General features: G+C 39.3%; 1 protein-coding gene across 2 annotated transcripts in view; it reads right to left on the reverse strand.

Annotated features, from left to right (window-relative positions):
• Positions 1–934: 934 nt before the first annotated feature.
• The window catches only part of tm2d1 (TM2 domain containing 1), a 28,693-nt gene continuing 9,846 nt past the window's right edge, over positions 935–19,781 (reverse strand). The window contains exons 6-7 of one of the 2 annotated variants that reach the window (XM_088599130.1): positions 9,725–9,846; positions 935–2,424 (exon numbers count right to left, since the gene is read on the reverse strand). In XM_088599130.1, the coding sequence (XP_088455256.1) occupies positions 9,736–9,846 (111 nt within the window). In that variant the 3' untranslated portion in view covers positions 935–2,424; positions 9,725–9,735. Of the gene's footprint in view, positions 2,425–6,025; positions 6,296–9,724; positions 9,847–19,781 lie in introns of those variants that run through there. The other variant, XM_088599131.1, reaches the window with a different exon arrangement.

Genomic DNA, 19,781 nt, shown 5'->3' on the forward strand with positions numbered 1-19,781 from the left:
GGATCTTGTTTTAAAATCTCAGGTCAAGGACGGCACCTCCTACAGCAGAATTCCTGGTTACCATAATAGGGCAGTGATTTTGCACCTAATCCATAAGAGAGAGTGTCAACTACTGGTACACCACTGTACTTCTGTAAGGTGTTCACTTAGACATCTGCTTTATTTAAACAATTGTACTGTGAAAAGGATGTGTAGCAATGAAATTTGCTGCTCATACCAATGGGACATATTCCCATGTGTATGCAAACCAACAGGGACAGTAAATGTAGTAAAGTGCTCAGGAGTGTACTTCTGCACTCATTCTCCCATTTATATGTGTACCAAATTTAGAAACTCCTATACAGAAATTCAAATATATCAGCTTGCAAAGCAGGCAGTCTATATATACGCTACTTCTAAGGCTTGCAATAACAACTTCTTGTTACAAAAGGCATCTGAAAAATAGTTTATGCAAAGCAGATGACCAGCAGGCTATCACAAGGTAGTACCACTGTGCAGCAAGTAGCTCTTTCAAGCAATTATGTTAACTTGATTGAAATAACTGCATTTGTCACCCAAAGACAAATGAACAGGTCCAGGTCCAGATGTATGGCATAAACAATAAAGGTTACGGCTAAAGGGTATTCCTATGGCTCATGCACCCTCGCCGAGCTGCTTCCTGGTCTCTTCCACGCTCGGTTTGCCTTGGCGCGATGCTCCCTGCCAAAAGGATGACAAACAGGAGTGCACCCACACAACGCGCAGTGAAGTGGCATATTCTGCTGTCCAGAGAGAGCTGTGCTGCTCTGCACCTCTTGCATAGAGCACACTACAAATCTAACCCACATCCTTGTGTTATACTGACTGAAATAAAACTGTTAATTCAGGAAGAGGGAATAAGGAGGATGTATTTGAGTTTCATTTTCATTTTTCATAATCAAAAAAGGAACGCCCGTGTGATTCATGATTTTATTTTTCACATTTTTCTCCTGTGGGAGGGAAAAGGAATGAAAAAAGCATCTGCCCAACACAACTTGTCCACAAGGTTCACATAAGAAGAAAAATAATGACAACAACATAAATCAATTCACTTTGGAAAGACATATTCAATTAAAGTGTAACACACAGGGCATAATGTGAATAAATTAACAAGACTTTAAACAGAATAAAGTTTATTTACAGCTGGTTAACACTATTTTCTAGGGGATATTCCTTACAAATGAGAATAAAGTGTAAAATGTATGGCCCCTTTCAATAATAGGAGCATTAAGGTGGTGGTACAAGAGTCTTTTTTATTTCACCTTTCACAGCTGGGACTAAACATCTTTATTTCAGACCTCATTCTGAAGCCACACATGGGAGCATTAAAGCGATTAGCTTCAATATTGAAAATCTGTTAGCTATCCCCATAAAAAGCAAACAGCAGGTTAAGAAAGACATCTTAAATGTTTAAGTCTTCCATTCAGTGTAGCAGGATTATAATTAGGTTTGCTGGAGAAAACACTTTCCAAACACAAATTGGAGTGAGCTGTCAGAACCCTACACAAACTCACGAAATAAAGGGCCTGCACACTGATGTGTTTGGTTAATACTAAAATGAATCACATACCAATCTGGACATGAAATACCTCCAATACCTACAGATCTTTTGGACAATGCACTTTCGTAAGGCATTTCAGTAGATGTTTGGGGGAATCAAACAAGCTCTTTGTGTTGCTGTTAGGAAGGCTGACCACAAAACAAACTCAACACTGCATCGATACCTTAAAAAAGACCCATTTTGCAATTCATAAGAGGGACTTACAGAGAACTGGGACTAATATGTTGGAATTTGATATAATGTACAAAGCAAGCATTTCAATCTTTAGATTTTATATTTTGTCTGCTTAAGTAATGGAAAAGTGTCTACTAGTTATGTACAACACTTGTGGGTTTAGATAAAAGCCTGCCATGAGACATCAGCTTCCAATTTGGCTGTGTTTTGCAAAAACATCACAGGACACAACAGAAGTTGTACTATCACCTGCCTGGCGGTGTGAGAGAGAACTCCAGGGTCTTCGATCAGTCCATTGAGGCTAAAAGAAGAGGAATCTGTTAAAAAATGAATGAAACCTCTTCATCTAGGATTCTCTCAACCTTCTCCTGTGCTGTGAAGCTACAGTCAGGACAGAAGCTCTGAAGACACATCTATCACTTCAAACGGCTTCCTTCTTCGAGACCTAAACGTTGTGAAGTTCAGACCGCTGTCTTCTAAGAACGCCACGTCCATTTATTGACCCAAACCTTTTCTGTATTTTTATTAAACCCTTGCTTTTTGCTCATTTCTTGTGTCCAGTCTTTCAATTGGCCTCTAAGAGCTTTAAAGAAAAATTGAAAGGGAATGGAAGACCATCTCCAGTCGCCAAATCCATGTTCTTTTGTCATTTTTAAACAAGGATTCTCCACCTGGAATAAAACACAAAAAAGACTTTTTTAAAAATATGAAGTCTTAGAAAAATATTAAACTAAAAAATACTGTTGCCAAAAGGTGATACCATATTTTCATGAGCCTTGAATTCTCAATATATCACTTTCTAATGTATTTGCCTGCCCTTACTACTTTTCTTAGCATCATAATACTATTTCAATCAACATTATTCCCGAAGGTAACCGCAAATATACCTTAAGCTAGTTTTTTTTTTCAAAATATTAAAAATGCTTTTGAATTTCCAGCAAATGTTGTATTAACAGTTGGCAACAGAGAGTGTGTGCGTACCTTACTTATCTTAGCTTGAAAAATTCATGAAGTGGGACTTATTTCTAGTATGGCAGATGTATTGCGATGAGTTTTGGGGAAGATCTGCTGCAGACTAACTTAACTTAGTTAATAGTTAATAGTTGTAATAACAATAATAACTTCTCTAAGCACTTGTAAATTATCAAAACTCTTAATGTAAAATTCTGAAGCTGATTGGAAGATCATGATCTGTCAAGGATATTGAATACCTCTGATTTGATTTTAACATGCAACAGTCAAGTGTCTTACAATAATTCAAGGTCATAGTTCAGATTTAATTATCCTTTGAGGATTGGAAATTTGTGTGGCTTCCATTACTTGTATCATACAATTTCAGACCATTTTGGCATTTCATTTGAGACTAGCTTGCCATTTTTTCGAAAGGGTTTGATATGGGCTGTTGAATTGTTAATACTTCTGCTCAGCAGTGTTCTGGTCATTCCCCCTGTCTCTACTAACTCTGCGTCAACTGTGTTAGTCAATAAGGGCAACTGATTATACTGCAGGTGCTGTGACTCCAATACACACAAACTGGTCTTTTCAAAATGCACTCAACCTTGTTTTAACAGTGCTATGTGTCAAATAAAAAGAAACTGTCACAAGGAGGATAATAAAATTAAAAATGACCTGAAATTTTAAAGCGGCTTTTTACTGGAATAGAGGGAAATAAGAACACTAGAGTCCTTTTCTTCATGATTTACAGATTACTTAATCCACTAGTTTTTAAAACTTCCTTTGTGAAACCCTTATTCAAGAAACTTAATTTTGATAGCTGAATTTCAGGTACATTCAGGTGTTTAGTATTTCAAAACGTCTGTTCTTAGCTAATGAGCCTGAAAAGGCAGCACTTAAACAGTTTTCTGGAAAATATTGTAACAAATTATTCCATTTTACATTACATGTTACACAGGAAAAAAATCTTAGTGTAAAATAAGGCATTAATCAAACCACAAATAAAATCAGATCCTGACATCAGCTTGCTATACTCGCAAATCATATATAAAATGATATAATTTCATAAAATAATTTCAAACCACACAGTCAGAGAATACTAAGCATTACATACTGTAGCATGTGTGTTTTTGATTTATCCAGCACAGCTTGCTAATAGAGTGATGACCAGGGTGGCAAACTTAGACAAAACAAAAATATTACAATAAATAACACAAATATAGTGCTCATGTTGGTTAGAGCTTTAAACAGATATTTACATGCCAGTGAACCATCAGAGCCCTTGTTCAACAGACACAGAAAACCTTTATATAGTTTTCTATCCACATAATGTAAACACAAAACAGCTAAAACAGGGGCTACATCTCTCTCTCTAAATGGGTGGGAACCAATTTATCTACTATAAACAACTCATCACTTACCAAAGAGAGACATTTCTAGCCTATGGCTACTGCAACAGAGGAAACCAGAATTTCTACAAATACAGCAAACCCCTCCAGATTACCTGTACAGAACCTGGTTCCAAGTCTGATGAAAGAGGAAAATTCTCTAGCTGTACAATCCTCTCTGCTACCTCTGATAATGAGCATGTTTCCTCTCTTTCCTACCTTCCTTTTGTGCTAATCCTCTCATCCTCATGTTCATGTATTTATCTTGCCTTCAAGCCTGCTTTGTTTTGTGACCAATTTTCATGGACGCTGGCATATCAGCCCCACTAACAAAAGTCTGGTCACTGTTAAATATTCATGTTCTGGCGGATGATGAATGAACAGAGAATTAGTTAAACTATTAGTCCCACGTCTTTTGATCATCTGTATCTTTGCCTCAAGGTCCTAGAACAGCTAGGTGAGCACTTAAGACAATACTCATTGCACTGAACCTACAGACTAGAGTAATTCTGCTAGGAAGTACTAGTATTTAGTTACCCATCCTGAGCTAGAACAATTGTATGGAGAAGTTTCAGACAGGTTTCAGTTCTAATAATAGCACTAATATTGAATAAGTCAAATTAGTAAATGTAAGGGCTGATCTCATTTTGAATCAGATTCTTAACTGCTGCTCTTGATACCATGAAATTCTGACAAATCATTTTAGAGACCTAGTCCCTTTGACAACACTTTAGATTGTTTTTAATGGACAATAATTTATCTTCAGGAGAATCTGCATCTGGACTGGGTAATGATACATGTGGTGTCCTACAGGGCTACATTTTAGGCCCTTTGTTATCTTTTTCATAAGTGCGTCCTCTTAGCAGGGTTTTTCATAGATATGACAACAATGTGAAAGCAATGCAACTTTATATCTGCCAGTCCAGTTGTCATTTGACAGAGCTAACAAAACAGACATTTTATAATAAATATTAAGTCAAAGGTGAAGAATATGGCATCAGTCTTTGATTCCGAACTATTATATGAATTAGACATTATGCTCAAAATCATATGCTCATTCCATTGCCTGCATAATATTAACAAAACAGGATCTGTTGTTTTCTGATTCTGAGAAATTCATACAACCTTTATTACATCTACATTAAATCATCAGCTGATAGGTCACGGGGCAAAACTTAAAAAGAACAACTGATCGATGTAGTAAGGATCTCTTCTTTGCTCAAACATCAACACCCATTAAATTTTTAGGATGATTACTGGCCACTACTGACTGAACTCAAATTACATCTGCAATTCATTAGAGACCTACAGCTCTTGCAGGTCTCTATACATCTATAGATAAACTGTGGCTCTGCAGGACCAAATCTGGGCACTCCTGGTACAGACTGGGGACTTGGCTCCTTTCTTCATCATCTGGTAGTGTATAAAATCTGTGATTACAAGCAATTTCTGGAATCAAAGGAATCCTGTGGGGAGGAATGTCTGTGTAGATACCTTTCCAGCATGGCATGCTGCGAGTTAAGTGAATTGCTGCTTTGTCTTTGATGCAGGTGAGCCTGATGTACAGAAAAACAATTTCACAAAAGCCTGCCAATGATGTCATTAGAGCAAATGATCAAAACGTCTTAATGAGGCAGGCTGGTGGGGGTCTTCATACAGCCACAGCTGTAGCTTGTGGACAGGTACGTCAAGCAGAGCAATCAGGACACTGCAATGATTAAGCTATGAAGGAGGACAGATACTGTGGCAGGAGGAGGGACCAATAAGGAAAGGGGTTTATTTGGACAAAGAACTGAACGAGTCAAGCTGGGACACAGAAGGTCAGTTTACTACAATCCATGAAAAGAAAACAACATTCATAAGCATTACCATGAAATTCCATTTGAATAAAAGAAAACTGCGGTCTGTGTAACTACAAGGAAAGGCCAGATAATGTTAAGGTTATAGTCTGAGCTGACTTTATTATCCTTTGGGTATGTGGCTTTGAGCATCAGTACAGTAAACTAGCTTCAGCAAGGCCAGATACAAGACAGGGCTTCCTGGCCTGACACATAGGAAGGGCTGTGCAGCCCTTGACTATCAATGAAACATGAGCTTCAAGGAATCTTGTTTTGCTCTGCAGAGGAAGCGAGCTGATTGAATGCACAGGTCTTGCAGGTGAAGTGCTCTGGACCAACAGCCTGCAAGTGAAACAGCACCCCTAAGGGCACACAAACATTAGGTTTATTCTGTAATGTAAAAAATAGCATCACAAATACTTCTTAAACACTACACAAAATAATATAATGAACGTGCTTAATCCTTCATAATCATTTGTGCAAATTACATTACAGGCATGTGATTATTCATAATGGCTCATGACGAGCGAAACTCCAGGTAGACAAACATTAAAGCTGACAGCAACAGTGATCCTAGTTTATTTATGAGAATTTTATTTCACTATATGCCTTTTATGCATGTTATTTTATTACACTCTCTAGAGCCTATGGAGGAGTTATGATAGTGTTTTGTAGCATAATTCAAGTAAAACATTACTGTTCGTTCTACCAGTTGTTTTGTGATTTTTGTATTTCTTTTGCTTACTTAGTTTAAGAATAATTTGTCCCAAATCAATTTAAGCTCAAAAGAACGACATAATGTAATTACTGTATTCTAACTGTAAAAAGTATAAAGGATGTGGTTTAATTTATTAAATGCATAGCTAGTAAAATACTAGAGCTTGGTTCATATTGCTCGACAGATTTATTGAAGTCATGGACTTGAGAGAATAGTTCATGGGCACAAATGAGAGCAATCTCATTTTTTTAAAGAACATACAGTAAGTAAAGACTATTAGCTGGAAACCCTCCACATGCAGTCCTGTCTCTCTTGTGAGAGCTGGTGAATCAGGCCAGCATCCCTTCTCGTCAGCAGAGGGGCTGGTCAGCCGTGTTGTAGCCTTTTTTTCCTTCTTGACCTGGTTCAATTAGCCTTACAAAACAATTCTTTGGTGCAGCATGTAATTTGCCACAGAACACGGCAAAATCTTGGTAAAAGATTATTAAAGCATGGATAGGCCTAGTAATGTAGGATACAAATGATAAGAAAAGGAAGGAAAAGTCTGGAAAAAAAAACGAACGAGAAAATTGCTGAGGAAGGCCCATGTGTCTTTCGTGGGGTTTAGGAAAATAAATTGCTGCTTTGCATGGGAGAGCTGAAGAGTTTAAACGTCTCTTCATTTCTTAAAAGGGCTATTCTGCATGACATTTACCAGGAAATCTAACTGACCTGTGAACAGCCAATTCTCAGAATTCATGCTGACTTTAGCTTCAATGACCCAGATATATTAGGATTATTGGGGGGAAAAAAAAGGAAAACCGAGCAGAGAGACTAAGCAGTTGGGTTTTTTTGTATTTCAGACTGCGATAATGTAAACATTTCAAGGCCTAATCTACTCCATATGTTTCTCTATGGTGGGACATGGCTCACAACAGCCCTGCCACCACAAACATGCATTGGGACTTTAAAGCTAACCAGACGGAGAATTGAGAGAGGGAGACAGCCCTGTACCCAGTGTAATGAGTGCAATCTCACGACCCTTTCTTTTTTAAAAAAGTTTGTTTTACAGCCTGACATTTAATCATCCCTGTCCCAGTGCTGAGGCTGTTCTGTTGGGGGCAGTGGGAGCTCCCGCGCAGGAGAGCTCAGTGTCAGCTGGGCTGCGTTACAGATGTCCTTGTGTTATGGTTCTGCTTACCCTGACAGGTCACTTAAGCTCTGGGGAAGAAATACAGCATTTTTTTGTGTGTGTGCACAAGGCCCAACCTGTTTTTGCCCCCCGTCCCAGCCTCTTTCCTGCTCTGCTGTGTGCAGTGGTGGACGCCACGAAGATTTATGTGTCTTAAAGACCGTCTTTGACAATGTTTACTCTTCTTCCAGCTGCCACCGAGCCCATCGGCAGATCTTCATGAATAAGAAACCAACTTGTTGAACAAACTCAAATGGACAAAACTCACCCCACGCACTCAGTTCTGTTCAACTAGTTAACAGTACAAGAGATGTGCAGAGGTAAAGCAATGCTTCAATGTTATATTTCTGCACACACCTGTTACCATGATTATAACTGGCAGAATCACCAATTGAAATTTTTGAATTTTCTGCCGTCCACAAAATACCACAATTAAAAGCAGTCCTTTTAATTTGCTTATTGTAACCCATTTAACTATTCAAAACACATCAGCACTCAGCAAGTTAAAAGGTGTGGTCTCATTTTCAACTAGTATTTTTCAGAAAAGTTGAGCGCTCAACAATCCTCCTTTTTCCAATAGGCTAAAAACCTTTTGTGTCAGATTTTCAAGTAATTAAGTGATTCCACGCTGGAGTAACTTTATGATTGATAAAATAAACAGCTAATAGATTTCCTGTTTATACAGAGTCAAATTAGCATGCATCAAAGTCAGCTTAAACAAAGTAAAAAACTCATTATTTAATGGAATGTATGGTGTTTTACTTCAAAAACACAAATGCATAACAGTACCAAGTTACGTAGACCACAAAACTAATGTTAATGTTATATTTTTAGCCCACATTTAGAATATAAGCAAAATGTATTAATTACAAATGTTAATCTTGAATGACTGAAGATTGTTTTTTTTGTCTACATATTCACTTTCTGATCTTTGTGTGTAAATCATTTCAAGTGATAAAAATCATCCTTGCTCTCAGGAGAATTAAAAAGGGCTTGTAGCCAAGGCCTGACTTTGGAGGTGACTGGTTTTCCTGGTATGAAGGCCCTTCACTCCTTTTACTGAATGGAGCAGGATGAAATCTGGTTGGACTGCAAGCCTGTTTGTAGACATTCCCTGCAGTGATACATGTCTTTTCATACATATCTTTTCTATGTCATCTGAAACTGTGGTTTGGCGTGTGAAAAAAGTACACAAAAACACTGTACTCCACAACTGTCTTGAAGTCGTACAGCCTTGTATCCCATCATAAGATAAAAAGGTCAAAGCTACGGCCAAACCAGACTCTTCATAAGACAAGACCATTTTTACCAGATCAGTAATGAAGGAAACACAAAAGTATTGTGGTGTGAAAAGGTTTGAAAGGACTGATATTGTGTAGTGTAGATTGACAAGGACAAACTACAGTGCATTTATAATACCTGCTTTAGAGCGCTACGCACGACTTTGGTTAGAATCTTACGAAGATTACAGAGCAGCAACATCAGTGCAGAGAAGAGTAACCACATACACTCTCCAACGCCTTAAAAGGCTAAAGGAATTTTTTTTACTTGCACAGGCTAAAAGAACTGCTGGTTTTTGTTCTTGTACAGGAAAGACTATGAAGGGACCTGATTAAAGTATTTAGACGTCTACAGAACCAACAGTGAAACACGAGCCAAAGGGCACAAATGGAAACTATGAAGAAGTGCATTTAAAACTGAAAACAGTTTTTACATAAAGGAAGCATGGAACAAGCTACCCAATAATGTTGTCAAAGTTGATATTTTGCTTCTTTTTTAAACAATGGATGTAAAAGAGATCAATTAGATATTAGAAAGCCAATGTGCTGGATGGGTTGGATGGCCTCCTCTCTTCTGTAACCTTCCTTGTGTTTATATGTGTGGCGTGACTGCTCTGCTTACCACTCTCTTCTCTAGGGCCCTGTCTGGGTCTTCCTGTAGGTCTCATTGTTGACAGTGAGGCGAGTGAGTCGTGCTCCGTAGTAATCCACTATGTAGCTGGAGCCGTCTGCTGGGCCCACGATCTGAGAGGGGAAAGGGAGATAAGCAATCTCAGTCAAGTACACAGGCTTGGGACTGGAACAAGGAGACTCTTTCACATAGCTCCCCCACTCCACCAGCTACATAAACAAGCGGAGGAGATTTTTCACTGAACTTATCAGGCTTTAGACAACCTCTTCTGAAAGAGCCCTAGACATCATTTATCAGCTAGACGTTTTTGCAGCTGACCCCACTACATTTACAAGGCCATTGGAAAAAACAAGAGCTACAGTCCAGAGATTTCACAGGAGATGAACACATAATGTGCCTGTTAGGGTGATGTCACCCGTTTATGATCTTCTCAGACTTTTGACAGCTCTGAAGTGACTAAAATATCATTTAGGTGATCTGCAAATCAAGTTGAAAGGATGGTGAGATTGGTTGGTATCATTCTGGGGTGAATACGGTCTTTATACCATTTGTATACAAACAGCTACATTGAGAATTAAGTGCTGAGAGTCTAACTACAGCACTAGTCAAAGAAAGGTAAGATCATTCATATCTTAACTACAGTATATAATATACACTTTCAGGATTTGTGTTAGGACAGTCAGTCTGTGAATGTGTAGGTTATCTATGGTTCATGGAGCCAAGTGGAATATTATCACAGCATGACTATGACTACATAGTATGGCTATGATTCAAGCTGTGTTTCATCTAAAACTCTGCTCTGTAAACTGTAGATTACTATTATAACCTCTAACATGAATGCTGATTACTTAAGTATACATAGAGAAACACATGGATTAAACCCATGGTATTATTTCTGGAAAATGCACAATTAGCTGATATTTTAATTTCTACTTGGATATAAATACTCATACATATAGAAGGAATATATAATATATAAACATAAAGAATATATAATAATGTTCTTTCAACACTTGTAAGATAGATAAACACATATGTTTTACTGTTCAAAGTAAGCAGTTACACTGATGAGCAACAGGAAGGAGAAACTATCCATACTAACAATTCATTGCAACTGCACGCTCTACATACTGTACACCATAAATCTGAAAAGTGCTGCAAGATTTTCATTGGCTATCCCATGCAGTCAGTGACTACTGTCTTCCATTAAACTGAATGAGACTGATAAGACTAATAAGGGCTAAGGGTGTTCATGTTTCACTTTCAAATTCTGACACCCTGGGGTCTCAAGGTGCTCCATACCAGCTTGTCTTCCTCCACCTGGTTCACTCATGTCCCCTATTCTCCCACGACTGCGTCGCCAGGGACAAAACAAACTCGATCGTCAAGTTTGCGGATGAGACAAAAATCATCGGCTTGATAACGAACGATGATGAGCCTGCATACAGGGAGGTGGTAGAAACGCTGACAGCATGGTGTCAGGACAACAACCTCTCTCTGAACACCAGCAAAATGAAGGAGTTGATCGTGGACTACAGGGAGCATCGAGGGACATTGCCGACAACGCTGCTGTGTGCTGTACTGTTCATGCATTGATAAATAAACCTTGATTGATTGATTACTGTATTGTCAATTTAGAATTCTGAATTCAAGTCTTTTTCAGCAAAGCCACATTTGTAGCTTCAATAAATTTGAAGCTAACAATTGGTAAAACTTAAACTGGAAAAGTATCCTCAGAATCACAAATCCAATCATTAGAAATGACTTTAGACACCTCCTCTCCCCTTACAAAAGAAGTCATTCATATGTGAGATATCGCTGAGCTCAGGTTTTCCTAGTTTATAAGGGAATGGCCATTTCAGTGCTGAACAAATTCATTTTATGGAGCAGCACAGCAATATGCAAACTATTACTACACTTAAGTGCAGAATATTATTAAGTGTATAATTACTTAAGTGTTATGTCCACCACGCCAAATGAACATTCCGAATTTTAGGCTGCTCATTCGGTAGACTGTTCCCACTCTGCTCAAAACCCCTATAAGAGCAAGACTTCTAATCTAAACAACTGGGTTTTAAGTGAACTTTTAGACCTTTACACTAGGCAGGCTCTGTAAAAGAGAGCTCCTGCTGGTCAACGAGACCCTCAGAATATTTAATAAAATACAAGATGATACACAGTGTGGCTCAGATCCTTCCTGCTATCCATTAAACTTATATCCGTTTAAGTACAAAAGGCTGCAACCCAGAGACCACATAATGGGTTCCTGCAGTTTGCTGATGTACACCTGGACCTAATGCAGACATGTCAGAAAACATCTGATGCTCACATTTTCTACTGAGAATAATCGCAACTGCACAAACACTGTTGAAATGGCTGCCAGTGAAACAGTCTGTTCAGCATTATCCCGCCGGTCACGCATCTTCCTTAAAAGGTCTGAAATGTAACAGTAGCAGTCCGCTTGCAAATCATTTAAGCTGCCAGGCACAATGCATGCAAGAGTGTATTAGACTGTTCAAATATCAAGTCTGTGACTTGGTTTCTCTGCCATCATTAACGCTCCACAAAGACCACCAAACCTCTTTAACGACAGTATTTGAGCTTTAAAGACCGGATGTCTATTTTTTATCACTGGTGTCTTCAAGAAGTGGACGTACAGTACAGTACAGGCACTCTTTACTTTTGCAAAGAGAGCATTGTGAACTCTGTAACACAAAGAGTAAGTTCTGTTAGACTTCGTACCTGAAAACACTCATGTAAAGTCTGACGATCACTAAATGATTGCACAGTGTTTTTCATACCAAAGGATCCCAAACCAATTCACATAAAAGAGGGGAACGCTTCATCTAATACTGAAGTACGCCACCTACTGTACATACCACCTGCAATAATAATATGTCCATTATAATCTTTTACCAGATTTAAGGTCTGGTATAAGTATAAAGTATTTCACACTTTTTTTATTTTAGAAACCACAAGCTGAAATGTCTCTTCATAAGGCTTTCTATATTATACCTTCTTGGTTGTTATTCACAAGGTGTCAAATGATGCAATTGACTTTCCATGTTGCTTTTTACACAATGTAGGCATAGTTAAATTATGACGCTCCAGAAATGAAAGCGCGGCTTAAATGTTTTCTTCCGAGAAGCATCAATGTTTATCAAAACTGTCACACTGCGAGCTGAGCACAGTGCGTCCAGACAGCACACAGCTAATCAAGTATGTAACTGAGCAGCAACTCCCAGAGCTGAACGGTGCCGCTTAAAAGCATTGCTCTCGGGGGGCCCTCAAAAAGACATTAAGAGTACAATAAAACAGCAGAGCGCAACTGTTAATCAAAGTTGCTGTTGTTCCTCGATTTGACAAATAGTGGGTGCTGCTGGCAGAGCTCCCTGGTATTGTGAGCAAAGGGGGCTGGTGAACACGGCTGTGTCTGTAGCAAAAGAAGGAATTTTTTCTTTCAGGCCCAGGAAGCAGCAGGGGCAACAAAAAGGTAGCCCCATGGACTGGGGGAATAAAATATGTTCTACTTCCATCCGTCCATTTTCTAAGCTCTCCTTCGTATTCAGGGTCACAGGGGAGCCAGAGCCTATCCAGGCAAGGATGAAAAGATGTGGAGAACATGCAGACTCCATGTGGTTCACATCCCAGGTCTGGAACTGAACCCAGGGCCCCAGCACTGCTATGCCACCATGCCACCTTACTGACTAGTGTGTGCTACCTCTTCTTTCAAATAAAAGAGGAAATAACATGGGCAAGGCCAAACTTTTCCTCTTACCTCAAATATGCAGACTTCACGATGAAGGCATTTTTCATGTGTGATCAGTCCCATTTTATTGACTTTTTACAAGATCTTACAATTAATACATCGGCCTCTACCAGGGCTCTCGTTTACTTAGTGATTTTGATTGTTCTTTGCAGGTTTGCAGACATTTATCTTCTTTCACTCAGTGAATGTTTTAATTAGATATATCCACTTACAAATGTAGATATATTATTCAGAACTCAACAAACTGGAACATCTTTGGGAGGGGGTGAATATTTATGTAGAGCACTATAGCTTGTCCTTTTCAAAAGGCCAAAAGGTATCAAAAGGTACCGCTGTCAAAACTGAAAAACCGAAAGACAACTGATAAGGTACTGTTCTTCTGAATCTGATCGTCAGGTAAGGAGAGGAGGGAGACTCTGGGAGACCTTTGTATCACTGCTTTTTAAACCTCACAGCAGAGACTGCACTGAAGAATGCCCTCAATTGACACTGTACATAATTTATTTACAAATGCAACATGCCTGAGGCAAACAATAGCTTCTGGACCAGCTGTGTAGAGTGTTTTTCCACAATGGTTTTCCTGAAGACAGACGTGTTGTGGTGAATTGAATATTTACTCACATAGTGGCAGGTGAGAAGAGTTTTGGACCTTTTTGAGGAATTTGTGGATTACTGCGAGTTGTTGGATGAGGGGAGGAGTGAATGTTTACCAGGACAGGGAGTCAAGGGAGTGGGGTAGAGCGTGGGATTCCAGTGATGATGATGTGCATGGTGTCATGCTGGGTGTCTACTCTGTGAGTACGTGATGATCTTGATCAGACAGGGGTAGCCATTCTGCTGCTGAGGTCCAGAGAGTGGTACTGGCAGCGCCCCATGTTGTACCAGCAAGTCTGGAGATCACACTGTTGGCTGCTGTTGTCTTTAAGGTAATGTAATGTCTACAGTCACTTCAAGGCATACCGGAGTAGTATGGTGGTGTAATCTTTAACAGATAATCTAAATGTTGAGCTTTTTTGTTGCTTTTGCATTGTGGAGGTGAAACAGGCTGGATGCTGTTTTTGCAGGGCTTAGTTTGGGTCGCCACATGTAGGAGTACCGTTCAAGTTTTGATATGTCGTCATTTAGGACCTGGTGCATGGTGTTAAATCTGTGAGCTTATTTTGGCAGACAGATGTCATTGACATATGAACTTTCGGGATGTGGTTTTTAGGAGGACATTTATGTACAGATTAAATAGGTGGGGAGCCAGTGGTGTTCCTAAAGGGAGTCCATTTGCCTGTTGTTACTTGCTTCCTGTCCGAGGTTAACTCTGAATTGTCTATTGCTCACCAGTGTTTGGAATATTTTGGTGGCCGTGGGGTTGGGCGGGGATGTGACAGCTTCAACAGAAGATGAGAGTGCTGGACCATATCGTAGGCTTTCATGAAGTCGTGGAACATAGCACCTGTCTCTAGTCTGAAGGCCATTTTCAATAAGGTAGTGTGGGACACTACTTCTTCTGTTGTGCTGGTTCCTTGTAGAAACCAGTCAGGTCTACAGTATGGACATCTTCAAGAGCTGGTATTAAGCCTTACAGGACAAGGCACTCAAGGATTTTGTAGGGGAAAGAAAAATCTTTTCCAGGTTTAGGAAGGGCAATGACCTTTGCTCTCCGCCATAACTTTGGGATGGTTTGGAGTTCAAGACCAATGTGCTGAACAGGGACATCCATGTGAGAGCTCAGTCGGTCATGGTAACAAGTGTTTTATTAACTCTGGCATGACTTTGTTGTATTCTGTTGCCTACACATAATGATATTGACTTTTGTTTGAAACTATCAGGGGTTGCTAATATCTAAATCAGAGCAAATATTCTGTAAAACAGTGAGAAGGAGACTGGATTAGTGTAGAGGTATAGAAATGTATCGACATAGAATTTTGCCAACAAATTACAACAGGTGAAATTTCCAAATAAAACATTTTCACTTCAGCACTTTTTAACTCAATTTCCTTGCTGGTATTATTAGGTATTATTATTCCAAATCAACAAGCTGAACTCTCAGTTAATTCATCACAGGTTTTGAGAACATGATCACTGACTAAAAAGCAAATGTAAGGCATCTGAGATTTTAAATACTATTAAAACCATTTACCAAATCTATTTCTACTGTTGAAGAAGTTCAAGTAGGTAGCAGCGTCAGCCCTGCAACAGAACTCGCTACAACACCTGCAAATATATATCCAATACCATGCTCATTCAAGGCCTGAACAATTCTGGATCGCTCAGAAGACATCTTGTATTTCCAGCAGGTTTCAGAACTTCTACTGCAGAAAGACACCTGAAAGCAAAATTATCCCCAAACTAGGATCACACCTTCCCCCTTCTCTCAACGACAGACTCATTTCCTACTCTCTATTCATTTGCAGGTTTTGACTTCACACCTCTCTTCAGTTCACACCACCTGAGTGTTGATACTGCTTCTTTCCTGCTCCTGCCTCCTCTCCACTTCCAGCTTTTGTTCTCCCATGCTTTATCTACTGCCGGTTATCTACTGCCCACCATGCACCCACTGACAAAGGACAAAAAACATTTATCAGTCTGAGGTTCTCCCAGCTCACCTGCAACTGTAAAGAAATGTTAAACAGTAATCCTGCATTGGGTGAGAAAAATGAGGGAGAATACAGGTGGATGTAGTGACATAATATCTAAGCAGAGGACGGGAAACGATATTTCAGACCCGACTGGGAATATTGGAGCATGGCTAAAATGTATAATCTTTTACCAGAGCAAAAGCAAATGACCCATGCAAAGCCACAATTTCACATAAACCGAAGGAGTTTTTGAAAAACCCTTGCATCTCCGAAACAGTCTACTGTTGGAATTAGATTTGGTAACTATTAGTTTTAAGGCCTTAATAGTCCAATCCTTCAAAGAAATTACCAAAATACAGCCCTGTGGACTTTGCTTGCTATTTCCATTTATAAATCTGAAATATGGCAGTGGTTGACAAGGACATAACTGCAAATAATAAACATGTTCAGAGCACATCTTTTTTGTGGTGATTGTGTGTGTCTTTCTGAGATTTTTCAAAGCACATTTCTATAGCATAGGCACTGTTCACCTTGGCCTTTTCAGAATAATTGAAATGTCTTTGTCTGATCCGTTCATGGTTTATGAAGCCATGTGTGAAGCATGTGTTTCAACTATAGGATTCCTGATGGAAGGGTGTTGAGGTTGGTTCTGTGCTGTTTCCTCAGTTTGTACTGAGACCATTCTTTGTTGCACTCAATGGCCTGTCATCTGCTGTACTGTTTGAACTGGGATTTATATTTCAAAAATACTTTAATTTAAATTGCAGATATCAGCAAGAAACCGGGGTGGTCATTCTGTGATCTGTAACTCTTGTCAGGACGGACATTTTCTTTTTCTGTCTCTGATTACACATCCCACATTAGCAACACCTAAGAAAATTAATCAATACAACCTAAATTCTCCACATGTATTAGCTTGAGTTATGGCTTTGACCCCCTCTGTGCATTAAAATACATTCAGCTGGAGTTTCACTTAAACCTTTTAACTTTCAAAGGGGAAGAATTTCTGTGCATCTGACCTCCAGCGATCCAGTGGAAAATATGCAATTGGATTATCATGATACAGCTGTTTATATTGGAATCTTGTCTGCTAGTGCAAAAACGATATTATGACTTATCCTCATGTCTTTTTTTTGGCTAGTGTACTGCATAAATAAAATAGCTCAACCTGTTTAGCCTGGAACGGAAGACTTCATGGGTATTATTTCAGGTATTTCAAGTTACTAAAGGGGAGGGGGGGGGGGGTAAAACTGTATTTACACAAAGAGTTGGGGGTGTCTGGAACAATCTCCTTAACCATGTGATGGAACTCACCAACCAAGACCATCAACAAGCAGCTAACCAAGATTTGAAGTTACCAGCATATAAATGAGCAACACCATATTTGCTTGCCTGTACCTTCTCTTAAATCAAGCTGTATTTATGTTATGCTCTTTCAAAGTTGTGCCAAAAAAACATTAAGCCGACACAAGGTTTCCGAATTCCAATCCATCGGGATGCCTAGCTCTCCAAGTTTTTAGACCAGCCAGGTCCTAATTTATTTTATAATCTCCACAGGTTCTATTGCATATAAAACACTCAAATATGCACATTTATACTAAGAAAACTTGGCCACATTAAATTATATATGAATCGGATATGAAAATGAAATCATTAGTCTTTAGTTGGATCCAGAACCTGGACTCCTGGGTATCTTGAAGATTGGAGCTCAGAAACCCTGAGCTAGAGGTGTCTGACTCACTTCCTGGAGAGCTGCACAGTCTTCTGGGGGTTGCTCAGATTGAAGCCTTACAATTAACCAAATTGACATAAAGTAGTTACTGGTTCTCTAGGGGTCAGTGTGGAGTAGTGGTTAAGGCTCAGGACTCATTACTGGAGGGCTGTTGGGTAAAACTCCCAGGGCAAAAAAAGTCAAAGAAACTGCACCTCAGCCAAAAATTTCCTGCTTTTTTACAGTCAGAAGAAACCACTCTTTCTCCAGATGGCCTCAAACTATCCATCTTTGCTGGCCACCCTCATGGGGCAAAAGAAGAAGATGGCAGGGTGCTCTAGCCAGTGAAGACACGATTGTTGTTTCCTAAATGAAGGCAACTGATCCCAGCTGGGTGTGAGATAACTTCTGATGGCAACATCCCATGCAGGGGGAAGTATTTTATTCCTGCTTTTCTTCAACACTTCACAATACGGAATATGCTCAGGCCCAGTGAGCATGTAGGCTTTGAAATGATTTTTGAATTATTGGCCCAGCTAGAAATGGTGCTGATTGATTCAAGGCACTGCAGCTATAGTTTTTTCTTGCAAGTGTTGAGATTTTCAAGTACATCAGATAGTCAAACCAGCGAAGCCAATGAAAGAAGGGGTGGCACAAATGTTCAGAGGCCTTAGGGAACCACATTTGACCCTCTCACACTAAGCAAAGGGCATTAAAAGATTTTTATGGTTCAAATTTAGGAAAAGTACACTGCTTTTCATACTAACGTTAGGAAGAAATGCATTAAATATATTTAAAGACCAGTGTATCCAGAGCTTTTAACCTTAAAAGGCATCAAGGACACCGCAATGTTGACAAAGAGGGATAACAGGAAGTAGAGCAGTGTCTATTAGTGAGTGTGGGGGAAAAAACTGATCGTAAGCACAGGGGTTCACAAGTGGACTGATAGATTGCAGCCACTTGTTGGCAACCCCCTTTCAGTTACTGTATGTTGCACTAGCCAAAATCACTCTCTGTTTGTTTCTCTTTATTAACTGACACGTGCCGTACCAATCAGTTATGCCTCTTTTGTTTGCAATGCACCAGCTTAATTACTTTACAATCACAGTGAACACAATCCTAAGCAGTGACTATGGTGACTGATGTTTTTAATTTTCCTGAACATACATCTAATTTGGACTTGTTAAAGAATGAGTTTTGTTCCTATGTAAAGGATATTCCTTTCCCCTATTTTTTACAATTTCCAGATAATAAAGTGCTCTTAATTTGAAAGGCAGTGCCAATGGGACAGTATGCCTGTTCAGACAAGAGTAGCTTCTCAAAGAGGTGAACTCACTAAAATATTGGTACGTACTTTCGTGGAAAAGGAAAGACAGCATTCTGTAATGAGGCATGCTTGAATGAATATTGCCTTAACTGGAGGTCTGTCTATTCTGTCTCAGTCACATCACAGGAGTTCAGGTTCCAGTTAATGTCAATAGCCCAATGGTTGCCTTATCCAGGTGTGTTTGGCATGAAGCGAGATTCCACTTAGCACGAGACAAAAAAGTCCAGTACACGGAGAAGAGTAAGGCAGATCACTTCCCTTTCAATACACCACTACATGTTAACTCCTCTGCTACCAAATGGCATGTAGGTTTTAGGCCTAACTTGAGTAGTTCATCAATAAAACTGATCCATGTGTAAATACTCAAACACCTGCATATTACAAGGTATGGGTTACGTGTTTTGGGAAGGATGTGAATTGAAAAACAGTGGCTGGTTAGGATACAGCTGAGAAAGATTAGCAAAAAAAAAAACATCACGAGAACTCGAGAGCTAATCTCAGTACATTTTTGCCAAACAAGTGTAAGCATTCATATCATAAAGCGGGGTTAGTAAATAAACTGAAATTCTGTTAAAAAAAAAACCATGCATCCGCCATTTACGAACCACTGAAAGCATGTAGCTTTAGAGTTTGGGGGAAAATATGTGTTGAAGTTTCCATGGTGGAGCAGC

This window comes from Lepisosteus platostomus, chromosome 11, assembly GCF_059453375.1.
Source record: "Lepisosteus platostomus isolate fLepPlt1 chromosome 11, fLepPlt1.hap1, whole genome shotgun sequence".
In the NCBI taxonomy this organism is placed as follows: domain Eukaryota; kingdom Metazoa; phylum Chordata; class Actinopteri; order Semionotiformes; family Lepisosteidae; genus Lepisosteus; species Lepisosteus platostomus.